At 41.0% G+C, this 17,162-nt stretch overlaps 1 protein-coding gene across 2 annotated transcripts in view; it reads right to left on the bottom strand.

Moving 5' to 3' along the window:
• Pigg (phosphatidylinositol glycan anchor biosynthesis class G) overlaps positions 1 to 1,895 on the bottom strand; it is a 33,708-nt gene extending 31,813 nt beyond the window's left edge. For both annotated transcript variants that reach the window (XM_059274944.1, XM_059274945.1), the window contains exons 1-2: positions 1,626 to 1,895; positions 568 to 773 (exon numbers count right to left, since the gene is read on the bottom strand). In XM_059274944.1, coding sequence (XP_059130927.1) covers positions 568 to 773; positions 1,626 to 1,779 — 360 coding nt within the window. In that variant the 5' untranslated portion in view covers positions 1,780 to 1,895. The remainder of the gene's footprint in view (positions 1 to 567; positions 774 to 1,625) is intronic.
• Positions 1,896 to 17,162: the final 15,267 nt, after the last annotated feature.

The following is a 17,162-nucleotide window of genomic DNA, read 5'->3' as shown; positions in this document are numbered from 1 at the left end:
GCTCAGTAAGTAGTCTTCAAGCCATTATACAGACAGGACTTCATTTTTTTTTTTAAATTTACTCATGATTATTGGGTAAACCACTATGCACTTCAAAACTACCCTCACCAAAATGAACACCTAATTATGTACAAGTAACAATTGTTGAGGCCAGTTCATACTTGTTTGATCATTTTGTATAATATAATTTCAACAAGCAATTTAATCTGACTGAGTTTGTTTTCTTATGTATACAGTTTATGAACTAGACTGAGTATCCCTACCAGCTCCCTCAAGCCTGATGACTAAGGAACACAGCAGTCTACCAAAGGGGACTACAGTGGCCTGGACAATCTGGCTCCAAATCTTTCCTCCTTTCTATGAAGTATGAACTCTGACTACTTCACAAGGGGTAAAAAGATGGTTCCATTTTATTATGGAGTTCCTTCAGCATCCCACTGCCTCAGTAAAACTGACAACAATATATTTTCCATGTTATTAAAATAGGGTCTCCAAATAGATTAGATAATCTCTCTAGATTTTCAAAAGCACCAAATCATGATTTATAAAACACCAAGTTAAATTTACCTTGATTCGAGGCATAGTAACTGTGGGTGGCTTTGCCTCAGCCACAAAACTATGAGACGCTCCTTTTTCTACCAGGTAAGTTGTGTAAGGCATATACTTCACACCTTTTGACCCAAACACAAAATCATCTCTTAAGGCATCTATCAGCACAACAACAACTTTACTGAAGAGAGGTGATGGCAGCTTGGTCCAGTTCGAACTGGCTCCTAAAAGTGTTTAGAAAAAAGGAAATTAAGTTTTAAACTTATTTTAGTATTCAATTGCCTTCAATGTCTTTTTGCTTGTTCTTCTAGCACATATTTAGTTTAACCTGAAAAAAGGCCCATTTTTAGTAGCCAGTGTTAATTTTCTAACAGACCAGACAAGACAACCATGAAGGCTCTTTCAAGGGTTTTAACTAGCCCACAGATGTCAGACTACCAAGAAGGGTATCTTCTGGGCTAGGCTGGACTGTATGTTAACAATGAGTAGGTATCCCAGTAATATGTAGTGAATGCATGCTCTTAGCATAGTGAAGAGTCCAGGACAGGGAAATCTCAACATAAAAGACCTACAGTTGGGACCTGTGCCCTCCTCAGCTTGGCCTAAGACATAGCCTTGCAGGTAGTGAACTGGTGGATTTACAAATTGTTTACATATCCAGTGATTGGATTATGTGGACCTGTTTCACAGCAGCAGAGTCTTTACCTGGTGTTTATTTCTGTACAGGTGAGGATAGTAAGGGTTCCAGTGCAGAGAGGCCTTAACTACCGGGGGTAGGGGAGGTGTACTCGAGAGTAGTAGAAAACTTGAGGGGTCTGAAGAAACATTACCTGTATGTTCTATTGGTCAGAACTGAAACCTAAATTGGAAGTGTTTGAAAGGATTATTAAGAAAAGGGATAGAGTTCAGTGTATAATGAGATGCGGAGCCAGAGTCACTCGGGGTTTACTCTGATTATCAGAGTCCGTCTGCGATTACCTCAAAGGTGTATGATACAGAAACAAAGCTAAACAGTGCAACTTGTTTCGGGGTGGGGCAGAATGAAAGCGAGGACCGCTGGGAAAGGGGGTCCATACCTGCTACTGGTTCGGGAGCCGGGGTTTCTACACCGTGCTCTGGTCTAGCAGAAGAACGAACAGGAGCCGGGAAGAATCCCCGAATAAATATCGCGAACCCGATAACCTCAATCGCTACGCAGCTCGCAGCGAAGGCCCCGGAGCCCAGCCGCATCCTGCCCAGCCGCTGGGCCGGGGTGGCCTGAAACTTCGTGTATCGGCAGGAACTACGGAACCGGTGAGCAGAAACCACTGCCGGACTGTCAAAATCGGCCCCCCAGCTTGCCTCACCAACGCCAGCGCACCGGAAGTACGTAAAAGATGGCCCCGCACCCGCGGTCGCTCCCTGATGACTTGCCTTCTGACCCGCCCTCAGGGAAATCCCCCCAGGAGACTTGGCGCTGCCCCGCCCACACCCCTGCCCACTCTGGAGCCCCAAACCCAGAGTTCTCAGGAGCCTGGCTTCCGGTGCCCTCCGAGAGTCCCCGCACCTGCCTGGCCCACTCAGGACTTCAGTTTCACGCCTTCAACCCTTGACCCAAGAGCACCTGGCACCGCCCAGTGTCCATTCAGTTGTTAGCTGCTGGGTTCCACGTGTTAGGCGTACCCCGCCTCCACCTGGTGTTACTGCTCCAGTTTTCTGACGGGTCTCAAGTCCTATTTCTGGGGCAAGCCTGCAGATGAAGCGACCCTGGTGTGACTGGTGATCAGTGACCCCCCCTTTGGAAAGCTGCCCTTCTCTGGTAGGAACTGTTAAACCGTAGGAGGTTACATGTTCCGATGGAAGATGGGGTATAAAGGGCCAAATCTTACCACTCTTGATTCAGAAATAACCCGGGGCTCATGCAATGAGACGGAAACGGAGTCCACACACCTGCCTCGTCCTGCTTGATGCACACTCATACTTCCTGAGGACCTTTCCTCTAGGACCAGGGTGGACCTTAAGGTGTGTCTTCCGACCCTAAATACAAGGATCCTGTTAATGGTTTTGCTGCTGTTAAGTTGTAAGAATTCCTTAATATCTTGGATAGCAACTTTTATATTTGATTTGTAAGTTAAGTTTTCATCTAGTTCATGTTTGTCATTTTCCAAGTTTTTTAGCTTAATGTAATCACATGTACAGTTTTTAAAAATTCTTTTTGGATTTGGTGTTATATGTTAAAAAAATAGCATCAATGTTGGGAAAGGTTTTTTTTTTTTTTCTCTCAACTTTTTCTTCTAGAAATGTTATAGGTTTAAATATTACGTTTTAGTGGTTAATCCATTTAACTTGATGTTTCTCTATGTACAAGGTAAAGGTCCAGTTTCATTCTTCTGCATATTTATCCAACACAAGTGGAGTGTTAAGAATATTATTTCCGGCCTTGCGGTGATGGTGCACACGCCTTTAATCCCAGCACTTGGGAGGCAGAAGCAGGCAGGTCTCTGTGAGTTCGAGGCCAGCCTGGTCTACAAAGTGAGTTCCAGTATAGCCAGGACTGTTACACGGAGAAACCCTGTCTCAAAAAAACCAAAACAACAACAACAACAGGATGTTATTTCTGAGGCTTGAGAGATGGCTCAGCAGTTAAGAGCATTGACTGCTCTTCCAGAGTAGTAAGTTTTAGGCCTCTCCACCGACGGAGCAAACCAAATCAGACTGTATTGGAAAGCCCAGGTTTAATGAGTAAAGCGTTCCAGATGATTACCCGGCCCCACAGAGAGGAGCCAGGGACATGAGACCAGAAGAACCATGTGTCTGTTTTCAGGGGATGCCGCTTATATACTCTGTGGGAGTGGTCTTGAGCCTCTCTCAGGGAGGAGCTGTGTTTGGTGGGCTTTGAAGGGGCGGGTTTGGGGAAAGAGATGGGGAGGGGAGTTGAGGTGGATCTTCCACCAGACTCCTTCCAAACATTCCAGACTCTTTGGGTATAGGGATGCCAGGATGCCAGAGGTTGAGGTGGAGCTTTCACCCAGACACAGAGGACCCGGGTTCAATTCCCAGCACCAAATAAAAAATTTTTTAAAAATAATATTATTTCCTTTTTATATAGTATCGTAGTTAGGGTTTACTGCTGGGAAGAGACACCATGATCAGGGCAACTCTTGTAAAGGAAAATATTTAATTGGGGCTGGCTTACAACAGTACAGAGGTTTAGTCCATTATCTTCATGGCCATGGTGGGAATCATGGTGAGAAACAACCTAGATGCCCCTCAACTGAAGAATGGATAAAGAAAATGTGGTACATTTACACAATGGAGTATTACTCAGCTGTTAAAAAAGTAACATCATAAAATTTACAGGTAAGTAGATGGAATAGGAAAAAAATCATCCTAACTGAGGTAATCCAGATCCAGAAAGACAAACATGGTATGTACTCACTCATAAGTGAACATTAGCTGTTAAGTAACGGATAATCATGCTACAATCCACAGACGCAGGAGACTACGTAACAAGGAGGGCTGAAAGTGGAGTTCATGGATCTCCCTGGGAAAGGAGAATAGAATAGATTTTGTGAGTGAACTGAGGGTGGGAACAGAAGGGATCAGTTAGGGGTCGGGTAGAGGAGGGAAAGAGTACTGAAAGAGATAATTGGGATTGGGGGGCATTTCGGGGGATGATGTGGAAACTTAGAGCAGTGGAAACTTCCTGGGATCTGTGAGAGTGATTCCTAGTAATGAGGAATATGGAGCCTGAACTGGCCATCTGTGGTGATATATTGTGTACCTCAATAAAGCTTGCCTGCGGATCAAAGGACAGAGCCAGCCACTAGATTAGACATAGAGGCCAGACAGTGTTGGCACACACCTTTAACCCCAGTACTGGGAAGCACACACACCTTTAATCCCAGGAAGTGACGGCAGGGCAGAGAAAGGTATATAAGGTGTGAGGAAACAGAAACTAAAGCAGTTCAGCTGAGACCCTCAGGGGTGAGGACTCAGAGACTTTCAGTCTGAGGATTCATGGAAACAAGATCAGCTGAGGAGTTGGCGAGATGAGATTAGCCATGACTTGCTCTGCTTCACTGAACTTTCAGCTTTCGCCCCAATATCTGGTACCAGGTTTTTTATTAAAAGACCCCCTAAGATTCGAACAATAGCCATCTTCTATAACCAGGCAGGGCTTCCAGCAGTGGGACTGGGACACCAACCCAGCCACAAAACTTTTGATCTACAATCTGTCCTGCCTAAAAGATATGCTGGGGTAATGGTGGTACAGAACTTGTGGGAGTGGCCAACAAATGACTGATCCATCTTGAAGCTCATGCCATGAGAGGGAGCCCACCCCTGACACTGCCTGAATGGCCAGGAATCAGAGACTTGACAGTCCTGAGACCCAGGATAGAATCAAACATGACTGGAAAAAAATTAAATGAAATGATTCCAAATGGTATTGTGCTATATTAATAGATTGATATAGCCCAGCCATCATCAGAGGTATCATCCAGCAACTGATAGGAGCAGATGCAGTGACCCACAGCCAAACAAAGGATTGTAGGTGCCAGAGTGGTTGAGGACACCATGGGAACACAGCCTACAGAATCAACTAAGCAGGGGACACAGAGACTGAAGTGAAATTACAAGACCTGAATAGGTCTGAGCTAGGTCCCCTGCTTATACCTTATGGTTGTGTAGCTTTATGTTCTTGCAAGACTCCTACAGTGGGAGTGGGGCGTGTCTCTGACTCTTTTGCCTGCTCTTAGAACCCTTTCCTGTTACTGGGTTGCCTCATCCAGCCCTGACATGAGGGTTTGTGCCTAGTCTTATTGTAACTTGTTATGCCATGTTCAGTTGATATCCCTGGGAGGCCTGATCTGTTTTTGAAGGGAAACAGAGAAGTGGATCTGGGAGAGAGGCAAGTAGGTGGAGGGGCTGGGAGGAATGAAGGGAGGGGAAACTGTGGTTGGGAAGTGATGTATGAGAGAAGAATAAAACATAATAAAAATTTTTAAAAATTACTATTTGTGGTATTTTGAAAGAAAATGGCCCCCAAAGGGAGTGGCACTATTAGGAAGTGTGGCCTTGTTGGAGTAGATGTGGTCTTGTTGGAAGCAGTTTGTCACTGCAGAGGTGGCCTCTGAGGTCTAATATATGCTCAAGATACCACTCAGTGTCTCAGTTCACTTCCTGTTGCCTGCAAGATGTAGAACTCTCAGCTACTATTCCAGCACCATGTCTGCCTGCAAACTGCCATGTCCTACCATGATGATAATGGACTGAACCTCTGAAACTGTAAGCCACCACCTCAATTAAATATTTTCCTTTATAAGAGTTGCTGTGAACATGGTGTCTCTTCACAGCAATAGAAACCCTGAGACACTATATTTTGCTAATTAAAAAAAATCCAAAATCTCTCAACTATGGAGTCTTGTAAAATCAATATTAAGTTATATACTTTCTTACTCCAAGAGGAAAGAATCAGGAAACAGTCACAATAAAATCAAAGCAATACCCAAGTCCAAAAGTATAAATATCTCAATATCTGATATCTTGAATTCATAGTCTTCTGAGCTCCAAAGGGCTCCATTTCTCCAGTTCTGCTATTCATAGCATACACAGCATGTATTATAGACTCAGGCTGGCTCTCCTCCACACCTGCTTCTGTTCTTGATAGTTGTCTCATGGTACTAGTTAGTATCTCTTATATGCTGGTGTCTCCACTGCAACTGAGGCTGCACCCTCAACAATGGCCTTTCAAGGATTTCAGCCCTATCACACACCTCAACTGCTCTTCATGACTTCTTCATGCCTTCAAAACCAACACCACCTGGTTGAGTCTTACACATTATCAAGTTTGGCTGCCAACATTAATTACAGCCTTGGCCAGCCTGGACCACAGCTTCTGTGTGCTAACCCTGAGGAAATAGTCCCAGGGGATTTTACTTCAATGATGATGGTCTCTTCTTTCCTTTCCTTTCTTTTCTTCTTCTTCTTCTTCTTCTTCTTCTTCTTCTTCTTCTTCTCTCTCTCTTTCTCTCTCTCTCTCTCTTTCTCTCTCTCCATCTCTCTTTCTTTTTTTAGTCGTTTTTATTTTTTGAGACAGAGTTGCTCTGTGTAGCCCTGGCTGTCCTGAAACTAGCTCTGTAGACCAGGCTGCCCTAGAATTCACAGAGATCTGCTGGCCTCTGCCTCACAAGTGCTGGGATTAAGGCATGTGTCGCCACCACCTGGCTGCTGGTCTCAATCACCACTAATTTCTCAGCTCTAGCTAACCAGCATCAATTGTATCATTAAAGCACAGTAAAGCAAAGGTTTCATGTCAGTCATACTTGTCTCTTGTTAATCATAGTTTATTCCACTCCAGTTGACCAGACTCCACAATTTATTTTTTTCTGCTGTTGTGTATTTTGGCTTTGTTGTTGTTGTTGTTATTTTTATTTTTGTTTTCAAGACAGGATTTCTCTGTGTTCTGGCAGTCTCAGAACTCAATCTGTAGATCAGGTTGGTCTCAAACTCAGAGATCCGCCTGCCTCTGCCTCCTGAGTGCTGAGATTAAAGGTGTGCCACCACCACCCAACTGACACCACAAATTTGTAATACAAAATATCATACGAGCAGCCCTGGTCGAGTCTTCATTTCCCTCTGAAACTTCACAAGCCAAACGTACACTGCCTGCATTTCTCTCAACACTGTTTTCCAAGCTCCAACAAAATGGCCCATGAAGACTGAACACTCAGTGGCTTTTTCGGCCCAAGGTTCCCAAATCCTTTACCATCCTCTCATAACAATGTGGCAGATCTGTCATAGCAACACCCCACTCCTGGAACCAATTTCTGTCTTAGGGTTTCTATTGCTATGATAAAACACTATGACCAAAATCAACTTGGGGAGGAAAGAGTTTGTTTCATTTTACACTTCTTGGTAAGAGTTCATCACTGAGGGAAGTCAAGGCAAGAACTCAAACAGGGCATGAACATGAAGATTAGAACTGACATAGAAGCCACAGAGGAATACTGCTTACTGGCTTGCTCCCTCTGGCTTATTCAGTTTGCTTTCTTATATACCTCAGGACTATCTGCCCAGGGATGGCACCACTCACAGTGGAGTGGGCTATCTCACAGCAATCATTAATCAAGAAAATGTCAAAAAAAAAAAAAAAAGGAAAGAAAGAAAATGTCCTATAGACTGCCTACAGGCAATATGGATGGAGGCATTTTCTCAGTTAAAGTTCCTTTTACCAGATAACTCTAGCTTGTGTCAAGTTGACACAACCAACCAGGACACAAGTCCAGAGCCATATTATTTTGAATGATTTTCAGTCTCCTTAATCACCATTTATTGCCCTCCTCTGTATGTGAGCTAACGTCTTTGTGATCATTAGGTGAATATTTTGGAATGTGCAGACACCTACCAACCACCACCCAAAGCCTAAGAATATTCATCAAATAACATCTGAGGCCTATACCTGAGATTTTCTACCTTCTGGGGCCTGTGTCCTGGTTAATCTTTTGTAAGCAGCATTCCTCAGTGGTCTTTGCTTCAGTTCCTGCCTATAGATTCCTGTGTCTGCTCCTTCCCTGATTTTCTTCAGTGATGTAAGCCAAATAAGTCCTTTGCTCCTCAAGTTGCTTTTAGTCATGGTGTTTATCACAGCAACAGAGGATAAATGAGGACACGCACCTGCCTGGTGTGTAAACACACAAATGTTTTGAAAAGTGTGCTGATTTATGCTATTCCTTGTTCTGTTTCTATAAAAACTTCTTAAAATTGCTACCTCACTGGAATATGGAATTTGGAGTAACTTAAATATGTGTTCCCAAGCCATTGTTCATTCAAATATAGCTCCAGAATAAACTACCTCTTTTGAAATAATATCCTTTGAGGTAAGAGTTGGGTTTTTATGTATTTTTTTGTTGACACTTTTATGCTAAAACATTAAACAAATCAGAATATATGTAAAAGATAGAAATAATGTGCAGTATGTACTTCAATCTCAAGGAACCAATCTTGGAAAACAATAGCACAAATATATTTAGGAAAGAGTTTCAGCTAGGGTTATACAGTGAGACCCTGTGTAAAAAAAAAAAGGACATTAGTAAATTCATTGAAGTGAATGAAAATTAAAACATACAAAATTAATGGATAGGCTAGTGATCTGGGAGAGGCATATGCTCAAAAGCCCACTCCCATTCTTTGGATTGACTTTCTCCTTTTTTCTTCCTTTTTTCTATGTCCTACAAAAATTAAGATGAAGTAGATAATTTAAACAGACCTACAACTCTGAGATAGAAGCAGTAATTTAAAATCTTCTCACATACACATAAAAATGGCCAGGTGGATTCAGCACAGAATTCTACTAGACCTCCAAACAGAAACTAACACCAACTGTTGCCAGATTATTCCATAAAATAGAAAAAGAAGGAACTCTTCCAAACTCTTTCATTCCTTCTCTCATAATATATTTTCCAGGATTTTTGTTTATTTTTGTTAACATTTAAAACATCTGTGTGGCATGTAAACTAAGGGGAAGATAAAATTTCTTTCTACTTGTGATACTGTGATCCTATAGGTTTAATTCAACAGGTTGGTAGAACGTTTGTTGTAAGACGTAATGTAACCTATTAACTTTGTGGTCTGAAGTATTTAGCTGTTGAGAAGCTGGATTCCTTAGTAGACCAAATAATTTGTCACTTGGAAGTATTCTGAGATTTAGCTTCATGTTTAAAAAGAAAAAAATTAAGATGGCTTAAGTTTCATCTTAAAATTTTTCATCCCCTGTAGTCATTCTGCATGTTCTAGTCTTAGAAGAACACAAGCTAAAACAGAAGAATTACCCATGTGGCTTGTTTTCCAAAGTACTGAGAACAAAACCCTACGCTTCCCTAGGTCTTGTAACCCAGCAAGTCTTCTGAATGGAAATATAGTGCTCAGTCATATTCTACTTTAAAAGGTAAATACAGATGAGATTAAAAAAAACCAAAACAAAGCCAGTATTAAACTGACACCAATACCACACAAAAACCAACCAGAAAAGAGAATTATAAGCCAATCTCCCCAATGAATACAGACACAAAGACTCTCAATTAAAATACTTGCAAACATAATTCAATAATACATCAAAAAGATCCTTCACCATGATCAAGTCAGCTTCATCCCAGAAATTCAAGGATGGTCCAATATATGTAAATCAACAAATGTAGTCATATAGTCTACCACATGAATAGATATAGAGAGAAACCACGAGATTATTTCAATAGATAAAGAAAAGTCCTTGACAAAATCCCAAACACTTTCATGATAAAAGTCCTGGAGAATTTGGGGATACAGGGGGCATACCTCAACATCATAAAGCCAATATATATCAAGCCCACAGTCAACATCATGTTACATGGAGAAAAGCTTGAAGTATTTCCCATAAAATTAGGAACAAGACAAGGATGTTGACTCTCTCCAGTCTGTGCAACAGTGTTTGAAGTCTTTACTAGAGCAATACCATAAGAGAAGAAGATAAAGGGGATAAAAATAGAGAAATAAGAATGGTGATATTGTGGTGCTATGCCTTTGTCTCAAGAACTGCTGGAAAATCTATATTCAGACTTAAAACTCCAAACTTTATTTTACATATAGCAATACAGTTTACCTATTAAATAGCACTATAATAGAATGATTTATTATAGTTTTAAGGAGAATAAAAAATGGAAAATTTCAAGATATAAAACCTTGTCCCCAAAGCAAATAAAATAATCATATTTTCTAAGTGGGTCTGCTGTGGATATCGCTCTGTATGTTGTGAATGTGTTACTCTGATTGGTTAATAAATAAAACACTGATTGGTCAGTAGCCAGGCAAGGAGTATAGGTGGGACACGCAGAGAAGAGAATTCTGGGAACAGGAAGGCGGAGTCAGGAGTTGCCATCAAGACACAGAGGAAGCAAGATGTGAAGGCAGAACTGAGTAAAGGTACCAAGCCACATGGCTAAACATAAATAAGAATTATGGGTTAATTTAAGTGTAATAGCTAGTCAATAATAAGTCTGAGCCGGGCGGTGGTGGCGCACGCCTTTAATCCCAGCACTTGGGAGGCAGAGCCAGGCGGATCTCTGTGAGTTCGAGGCCAACCTGGGCTACCAATTGAGTTCCAGGAGAGGCGCAAAGCTACACAGAGAAACCCTGTCTCAAAAAACCAAAAAAAAAAAAAAAAAAAAAAAAAAAAAAAAAAAAAAAGAAATAATAAGTCTGAGCTAATGACCAAGCAGTTTTAATTAATATAAGTTTCTGAGTGATTATTTTATGAGCAGCTGTGGGGTCCTTGGTGCCAGGCAAGCACAAGAAAACCTTCAGCTACATGGGTCAATGTGACAAATGTACTAAGTAACTAGTCATCTATAGTTTCTATTGTATTAATAGTCAATGGAATGAAAGAAAGAAAGCCTACTATCACAACCACTGCCTTATAGGACTAACATGGATTGAAATCTATTAGAATGCAATAAATAAATGAAAAAATACAAAGTTCTTCCATTTCAATGACCAGAACATTGAATTCACATAGTCATCACTAAAAGGAAAAAACTATGATGGAATTGAAACTAGAAAAGAAATGTTTTGTATCTTTTGGTGGTTTGAATGAGAAGGACCATCATAGACTCACATTAGAACACTTGGTCCCTAGTTGGTTGAACTCTTTGGGGAAGGATTAGAAAGTATGGCCTCTAAATTTCAGTTTTTCTTTACAGCTGAATAATAGTCCACTTTGTAGATGTACAACGTTTTCTTTATTCATCTGTTGTTGATGTACATGCAGGCTGTTACCATTTCTGGCCACCTGCACCTTTGGCTGATAAGTCGGGGAGTCTTGGCCACTGCTTTCAGGACTGAGCCTGGATTGTGTGTTCTTCAAGGTCGATGCGAGGTTGTCAGAGGAGCCCCCACCAGAGCGGATCCTGGGAGCTGAAACGTGGGTGGTGTGCAGACAGAGGGACCTGCAAAGCAGGAGCTAGCTGGAACCTGCAGTCCGGAGGGTTTCTCCAGGATGAGAGCCAAGAAAGGGGAGACGGGCCGGGTTTGTTTTATTTATTTATTTATTTATTTATTTATTTATTTATTTATTTATTTATTTTAAATTAAATGTTCTATTCATTTTACATACCAACCACAGATCCCCCTCTCCTCCCTCCTCCCGTCCCAGCCTTACCCCCAAACCCACCTCCCCTGCCCACCTCCTCCAAGGCAAAGTCTCCCATGGGGAGTCAGCACAGGCTGGTACATTCAAATGAGGCAGGTCTAATCCCCTCCTCCCTGCACCAAGTCTGCAAAAGGTGTCCCACCATAGACACTAGGCTCCAAAAAGCCCGTTCATGCACCAGGGACAGATCCCGATCTCACTGCCTGCCCCGCCCCCCCCAGTTCAAGGTAAAGGACTGTCTCACCTATCTAGAGGGCCTAGTCCACTAGGATTGGGGCTCCTCAGCTATTGGTCCATAGTTCATGCGTTTCCACTAGTTTGGCTGATCTCGATGTCCCTTGCTCATAGAATCCCTCCTTTCTCTCTCATAGATTGGATTCCTGGAGCGGCCTGGCACCAGGCCATGGATCTCTGCATCTGCTTCCATCAGTCACTGGATGAAGGCTCTATGATAACAGTTAGGGTATTCAGCCATCTGATCACCAGAGTAGGCTAGTTCAGGCACCCTATCGACTATTGCCAGGAGTCTAAGGTGGGGTCATCCTTGTGGGTTCCTGGAATCTTCCCTCATACTCTGTTTCTCCCTGTTCCCATGATGTCTTCATTTGTCATGGTATCCTTTCCTTGCTCTCCCACTCTGTCCCTGTTCAGCTCGAACCTCCTGTTCCTCTATGTTCTCATCCCCCGATTCCTTGCCCTCCATTGCCCCACCTCACCCCCAGTTTGCTCATGTAGATCTCATCTATTTCTCCTTTGCTGGGCGATCCATGTGTCCTTCCTAGGAGCCTCCTTACTAGCTAGCTTCCTTGGAGCTGTGGATGGCAGTCTTTACATCTAGTATCCACTTATGAGTGAGTACATACCATGTGTGTCCTTCTGAGTCTGGGTTACCTCACCCAGGATGATATTTTCTAGTTCCACCATTTGCCTGCAAATTTCATGATGTCTTTGTTTTTCTCTGCTGAGTAGTACTCCATTGTGTATATGTACCACATTTTCTTTATCCATTCTTCAGTTGAGGGGCATCTAGGTTGTTTCCAGTTCTGGCTATTATGAATAATGCTGCTATGAACATAGTTGAGCATGTGTCCTTCTGGTATGATTGAGCATTCCTTGGGTATATGCCCAAGAGTGGTATAGCTGGGTCTTGAGGAAGATTGATTCCCAATTTTACTGATTTCCAAAGTGGCTGTACAAGTTTGCATTCCCACCAACAGTGGAGGAGTGTTCCCCTTGCTCCACATCCTCTGCAACATAAGCTGCCTTCAGTGTTTTTTATCTTAGCCATTCTGACAGGTGTAAGATGGTATCTCAGAGTCATTTTGATTTGCATTTCCCTGATGACTAAGGATATTGAGCAATTCCTTTTAAAAAATGGGGAGGCACATCCATTTGAGATTCTTCTGTTGAGAATTCTCTGTATAGCTCTGTAGCCCTTTTTTAATTGGATTGTTAGGTATTTTGATTTCTAGTTTCTTGAGTGCTTTATATATTCTGGAGATCAGCCCTCTGTCAGATGTGGGGTTGGTGAAGATCTTTTCCCATTCTGTAGGCTGTCATTTTGTCTTATTGACCAAGTCTTTTGCCCTACAAAAGCTTCTCAGTTTCAAGAGGTCCCATTTATTAATTGTTGCTCCCAGTGTCTGTACTACTGGTGTTTTATTTAGGAAGTGATCTCCGGTACCAATGCGTTCAAGACTACTTCCTACTTTCTCTTCTATCAGGTTCAGTGTAACTGGATTTATTTTGAGGCCTTTGATCCACTTGGACTTGAGTTTTCTGCATGGCGACAGATATGGATCTATTTGTAATCTTCTGCATGTTGACATCCAGTTATGCCAGCACCGTTTGTTGAAGATGCTTTCTTATTTCCATTGTACAGTTTTGGCTTCTTTGTCAAAAGTCAGGTGTTCATAGGTGTGCGGATTAATGTCAGGATCCTCAATTCGATGCCATCGGTCCACATGTCGGTTTTTATGCCAGTACCAAGCTGTTTTTATTACTGTAGCTCTATAGTAGAGCTTGAAGTCAGGGATCGTGATGCCTCCAGAGGTTGCTTTATTGTACAGGATTCTTTTAGCTATCCTGGGTTTTTTGTTTTTCCATATGAAGTTAAGTATTGTTCTTTCCAAGTCTGTGAAGAATTGTGTTGGGATTTTGATGGGGATTGCATTGAATATGTAGATCGCTTTTGGTAAGATTGTTATTTTACTATGTTAATCCTACCTATCCATGAGCATGGGAGATCTTTCCATTTTCTGATTTCTTCAATTTCTTTCTTCAGGGACTTAAAGTTCTTATCATACAGGTCCTTCACTTGCTTAGTTACCCAAGGTATTTTATATTATTTGTGGCTATTGTAAAGGGTGATGTTTCTCTGATTTCTTTCTCAGCCCTTTTATCATATAGGAGGGCTACTGATTTTTTGAGTTAATCTTGTATCCTGCCACATTACTGAAGGAGTTTATCAGCTGTAGGAGTTCCCTGGTAGATTTTTTTGGGTCACTTATGTACACTATCATATCGTCTGCAAATAGTGAAAGTTTGACTTCTTCTTTTCCAATTTCTATCCCTTTGATCTCCTTTTGTTGTCTTATTGCTCTAGCTAGAACTTCAAGTACTATATTGAATAAATATGGGGATAATGGACAGCCTTGTCTTGTTTCTGATTTTAGTGGAATCGCTTTGAGTTTCTCTCCATTTAATTTGATGTTGACTGTCTGCTTGCTGTAAATTGCCTTTATTATGTTTAGGTATGTTCCTTGTATTCCTGATCTCTCTAGGACCTTTATCATGAAGGGGTGTTGGATTTTGTCAAAGGCTTTTTCAGCATCTAATGAGATGATCATGTGGTTTTTTTCCTTTCAGTTTGTTTGTATGGTATATTACATTGACAGATTTTTGTATGTTGAACCATCCTTGAATCCTTGGGATGAAGCCTACTTGATCATGGTAGATATTTTTTTGATGTGTTCTTGAATTCAGTTTACCAATATTTTTTGAGTATTTTTGCATCAATGTTATAAGGGAGCTTGGTCTGTAATTCTCTTTCTTTGTTGCATCTTTGTGTGGTTTGGATATCAGGGTAACTGTAGCCTCATAAAAAGAGTTTGGTGAAGTTCCTTCTATTTCTATTGTGTGGAACAATTTGAAGAGTATTGAAATTAGCTCTTCTTTGAAAATCTGGTAGAATTCTGTGCTGAAACCATCTGGACCTGGGCTTTTTGGGGGTTGGGAGACTTTTAATGACTGTTTCTATTTCCTTAGGGGTTACTGGTCTATTTAAATAGTTTATCTGGTCTTGATTTAACTTTGGTATGTGGTACCTATCCAGAAAATTGTCCATTTCTTTCAGATTTTCCAATTTTGTGGAATACAGGTTTTTGAAGTATGACCTGATGATTCTCTGGATTTCCTTATTGTCTATTGTTATGTCTACCTTTTTATTTCTGATTTTGTTGATTTGGATGCTCTCTCTCTCTCTGCGTTTTGGTTAATTTGGGTAAGGGCTTGTCTATCTTGTTGATTTTTTTCAAAGAATCAACTCTTTGTTTCTTTGATTCTTTGTATTGTTCTCTTTGTTTCAATTTCATTTATTTCAGCCCTCAATTTGATTATTTCCTGACATCTATTCCTCCTGGGTGAGTTTGCTTCTTTTTGTTCTAAAGCTTTCAGGTGTGCTGTTAAGTCACTAGTGTGAGATTTATCCATCTTCTTTATGTGGGCATTTAGTACTATGAATTTTCCTCTTAGCACTGATTTCAGTGTCCCGTAAGTTTGGATATGTTGCACTTTCATTTTCATTGAATTCTAGGAAATCTTTCATTTCTTTCTTTATTTCTTCCTTGACCCACTGGTGATTCATTTGGGCATTATTCACTTTCCATGAGATTGTAGGCTTTCTGTAATTTTTGTTGTTGTTGAAATCTAACTTTGCCGGGCGGTGGTGGCGCACGCCTTTAATCCCAGCACTCGGGAGGCAGAGCCAGGCAGATCTCTGTGAGTTCGAGGCCAGCCTGGGCTACCAAGTGAGTTCCAGGAAAAGGCGCAAAGCTACACAGAGAAACCCTGTCTCGAAAAACCAAAAAAAAAAAAAAAAAAAAAAAAAATCTAACTTTAAGTCATGGTGGTCTGATAAAATACAGGAAATTATTTCAATGTTTTTGTATCTGTTGAGATTTGCTTTGTGACCAAGCATGTGGTCAATTTAGAGAAGGTTCTATGGGGTGCTGAGAAGAAGATATATTGTTTTGTGTTAGGGTGGAATGTTCTGTAGATATCATTTAAATCCATTTGAGTCATAACTTCTGTTAGGTCCTTTATTTCTCTGTTAAGTTTCAGCCTGGCAGATCTATCCAGTGGTAAGAATGGGGTGTTGAAATCTCCCACTACTAGTGTGAGGGGTTTGATGTGCGATTTAAGCTTTAATAATGTTACTTTTACAAATGTGGGTGCCCTTGTATTGGGGGCATAAATGTTCAGAATTGAGACTTCATCTTTGCGGATTTTCCCTGTGATAAGTATGTAATGTCCATCCTGATCTCTTTTGATTGATTTTAGTTTGAAGTCTATTTTATTAGATATTAGGATAGCTACATCAGCTTGATTCTTAAGTCCATTTGATTGGCAAGTCTTTTCCCAGCCTTTTACTCTGAGGCAGTGTCTGTCATTGAAGTTAAGGTGTGTTTCTTGTATGCAGCAGAAGGATGGATACTGTTTTCGCATCCATTCTGTCAGCCTGTGTCTTTTTATAGGCGAATTGAGACCATTGATATTAATGGATATTAATGGCCAGTGATTGTTAATTCCTGTTATTTTTTTGTTGGTAGTGCTGTGTTTCTCTTCTTTGGTATTTGTTGGTGTGGAATTATCTACTGTCTGTGTTTTCATGGGTGTATCTAACTTCTTTAAGTTGGACTTTTCCTTCTAGTGCTTTCTGTAGGGCTGGATTTGTGAATATTGTTTAAATCTGGTTTTATCATGGAATATTTTTTTACTCTCTCTATGGCGATTGAGAGTTTTGCTGGATATAATAGTCTGGGTTGGCATCCATGGTCTCTTAGTGTCTGCATAACGTCTGTCCAGGACCTTCTGGCTTTCAAAGTCTTCATTGAGAAGTCAGGTGTTATTCTGATGGGTCTGCCTTTATATGTTACTTGGCCTTTTTCCTTTGCAGCTCTTAATATTTTTTCTTTATTCTGTATGTTTAGTGGCTTATGTGGTGAGGAGACTTTTTTTTTTTGATCCAGTCTATTTGGTGTTCTGTAAACTTCTTGTACCTTCATAGGCATTTCCTTCTTCAGGTTGGGAAAGTTTTCTTCTAAGATTTTGTTGAATATATTTTCTGTGCCTTTGAGTTGGTATTATTCTCCTTCTTCTATCCCTATTATTCTTATGTTTGGTCTCTCATGGTGTCCCAAATTTCCTGGATGTTTTGTGTTATGACTTTTTT

This window comes from Peromyscus eremicus, chromosome 10, assembly GCF_949786415.1.
Source record: "Peromyscus eremicus chromosome 10, PerEre_H2_v1, whole genome shotgun sequence".
In the NCBI taxonomy this organism is placed as follows: Eukaryota; Metazoa; Chordata; class Mammalia; order Rodentia; family Cricetidae; genus Peromyscus; species Peromyscus eremicus.
This window is presented reverse-complemented; position numbering and strand designations above follow the sequence as displayed.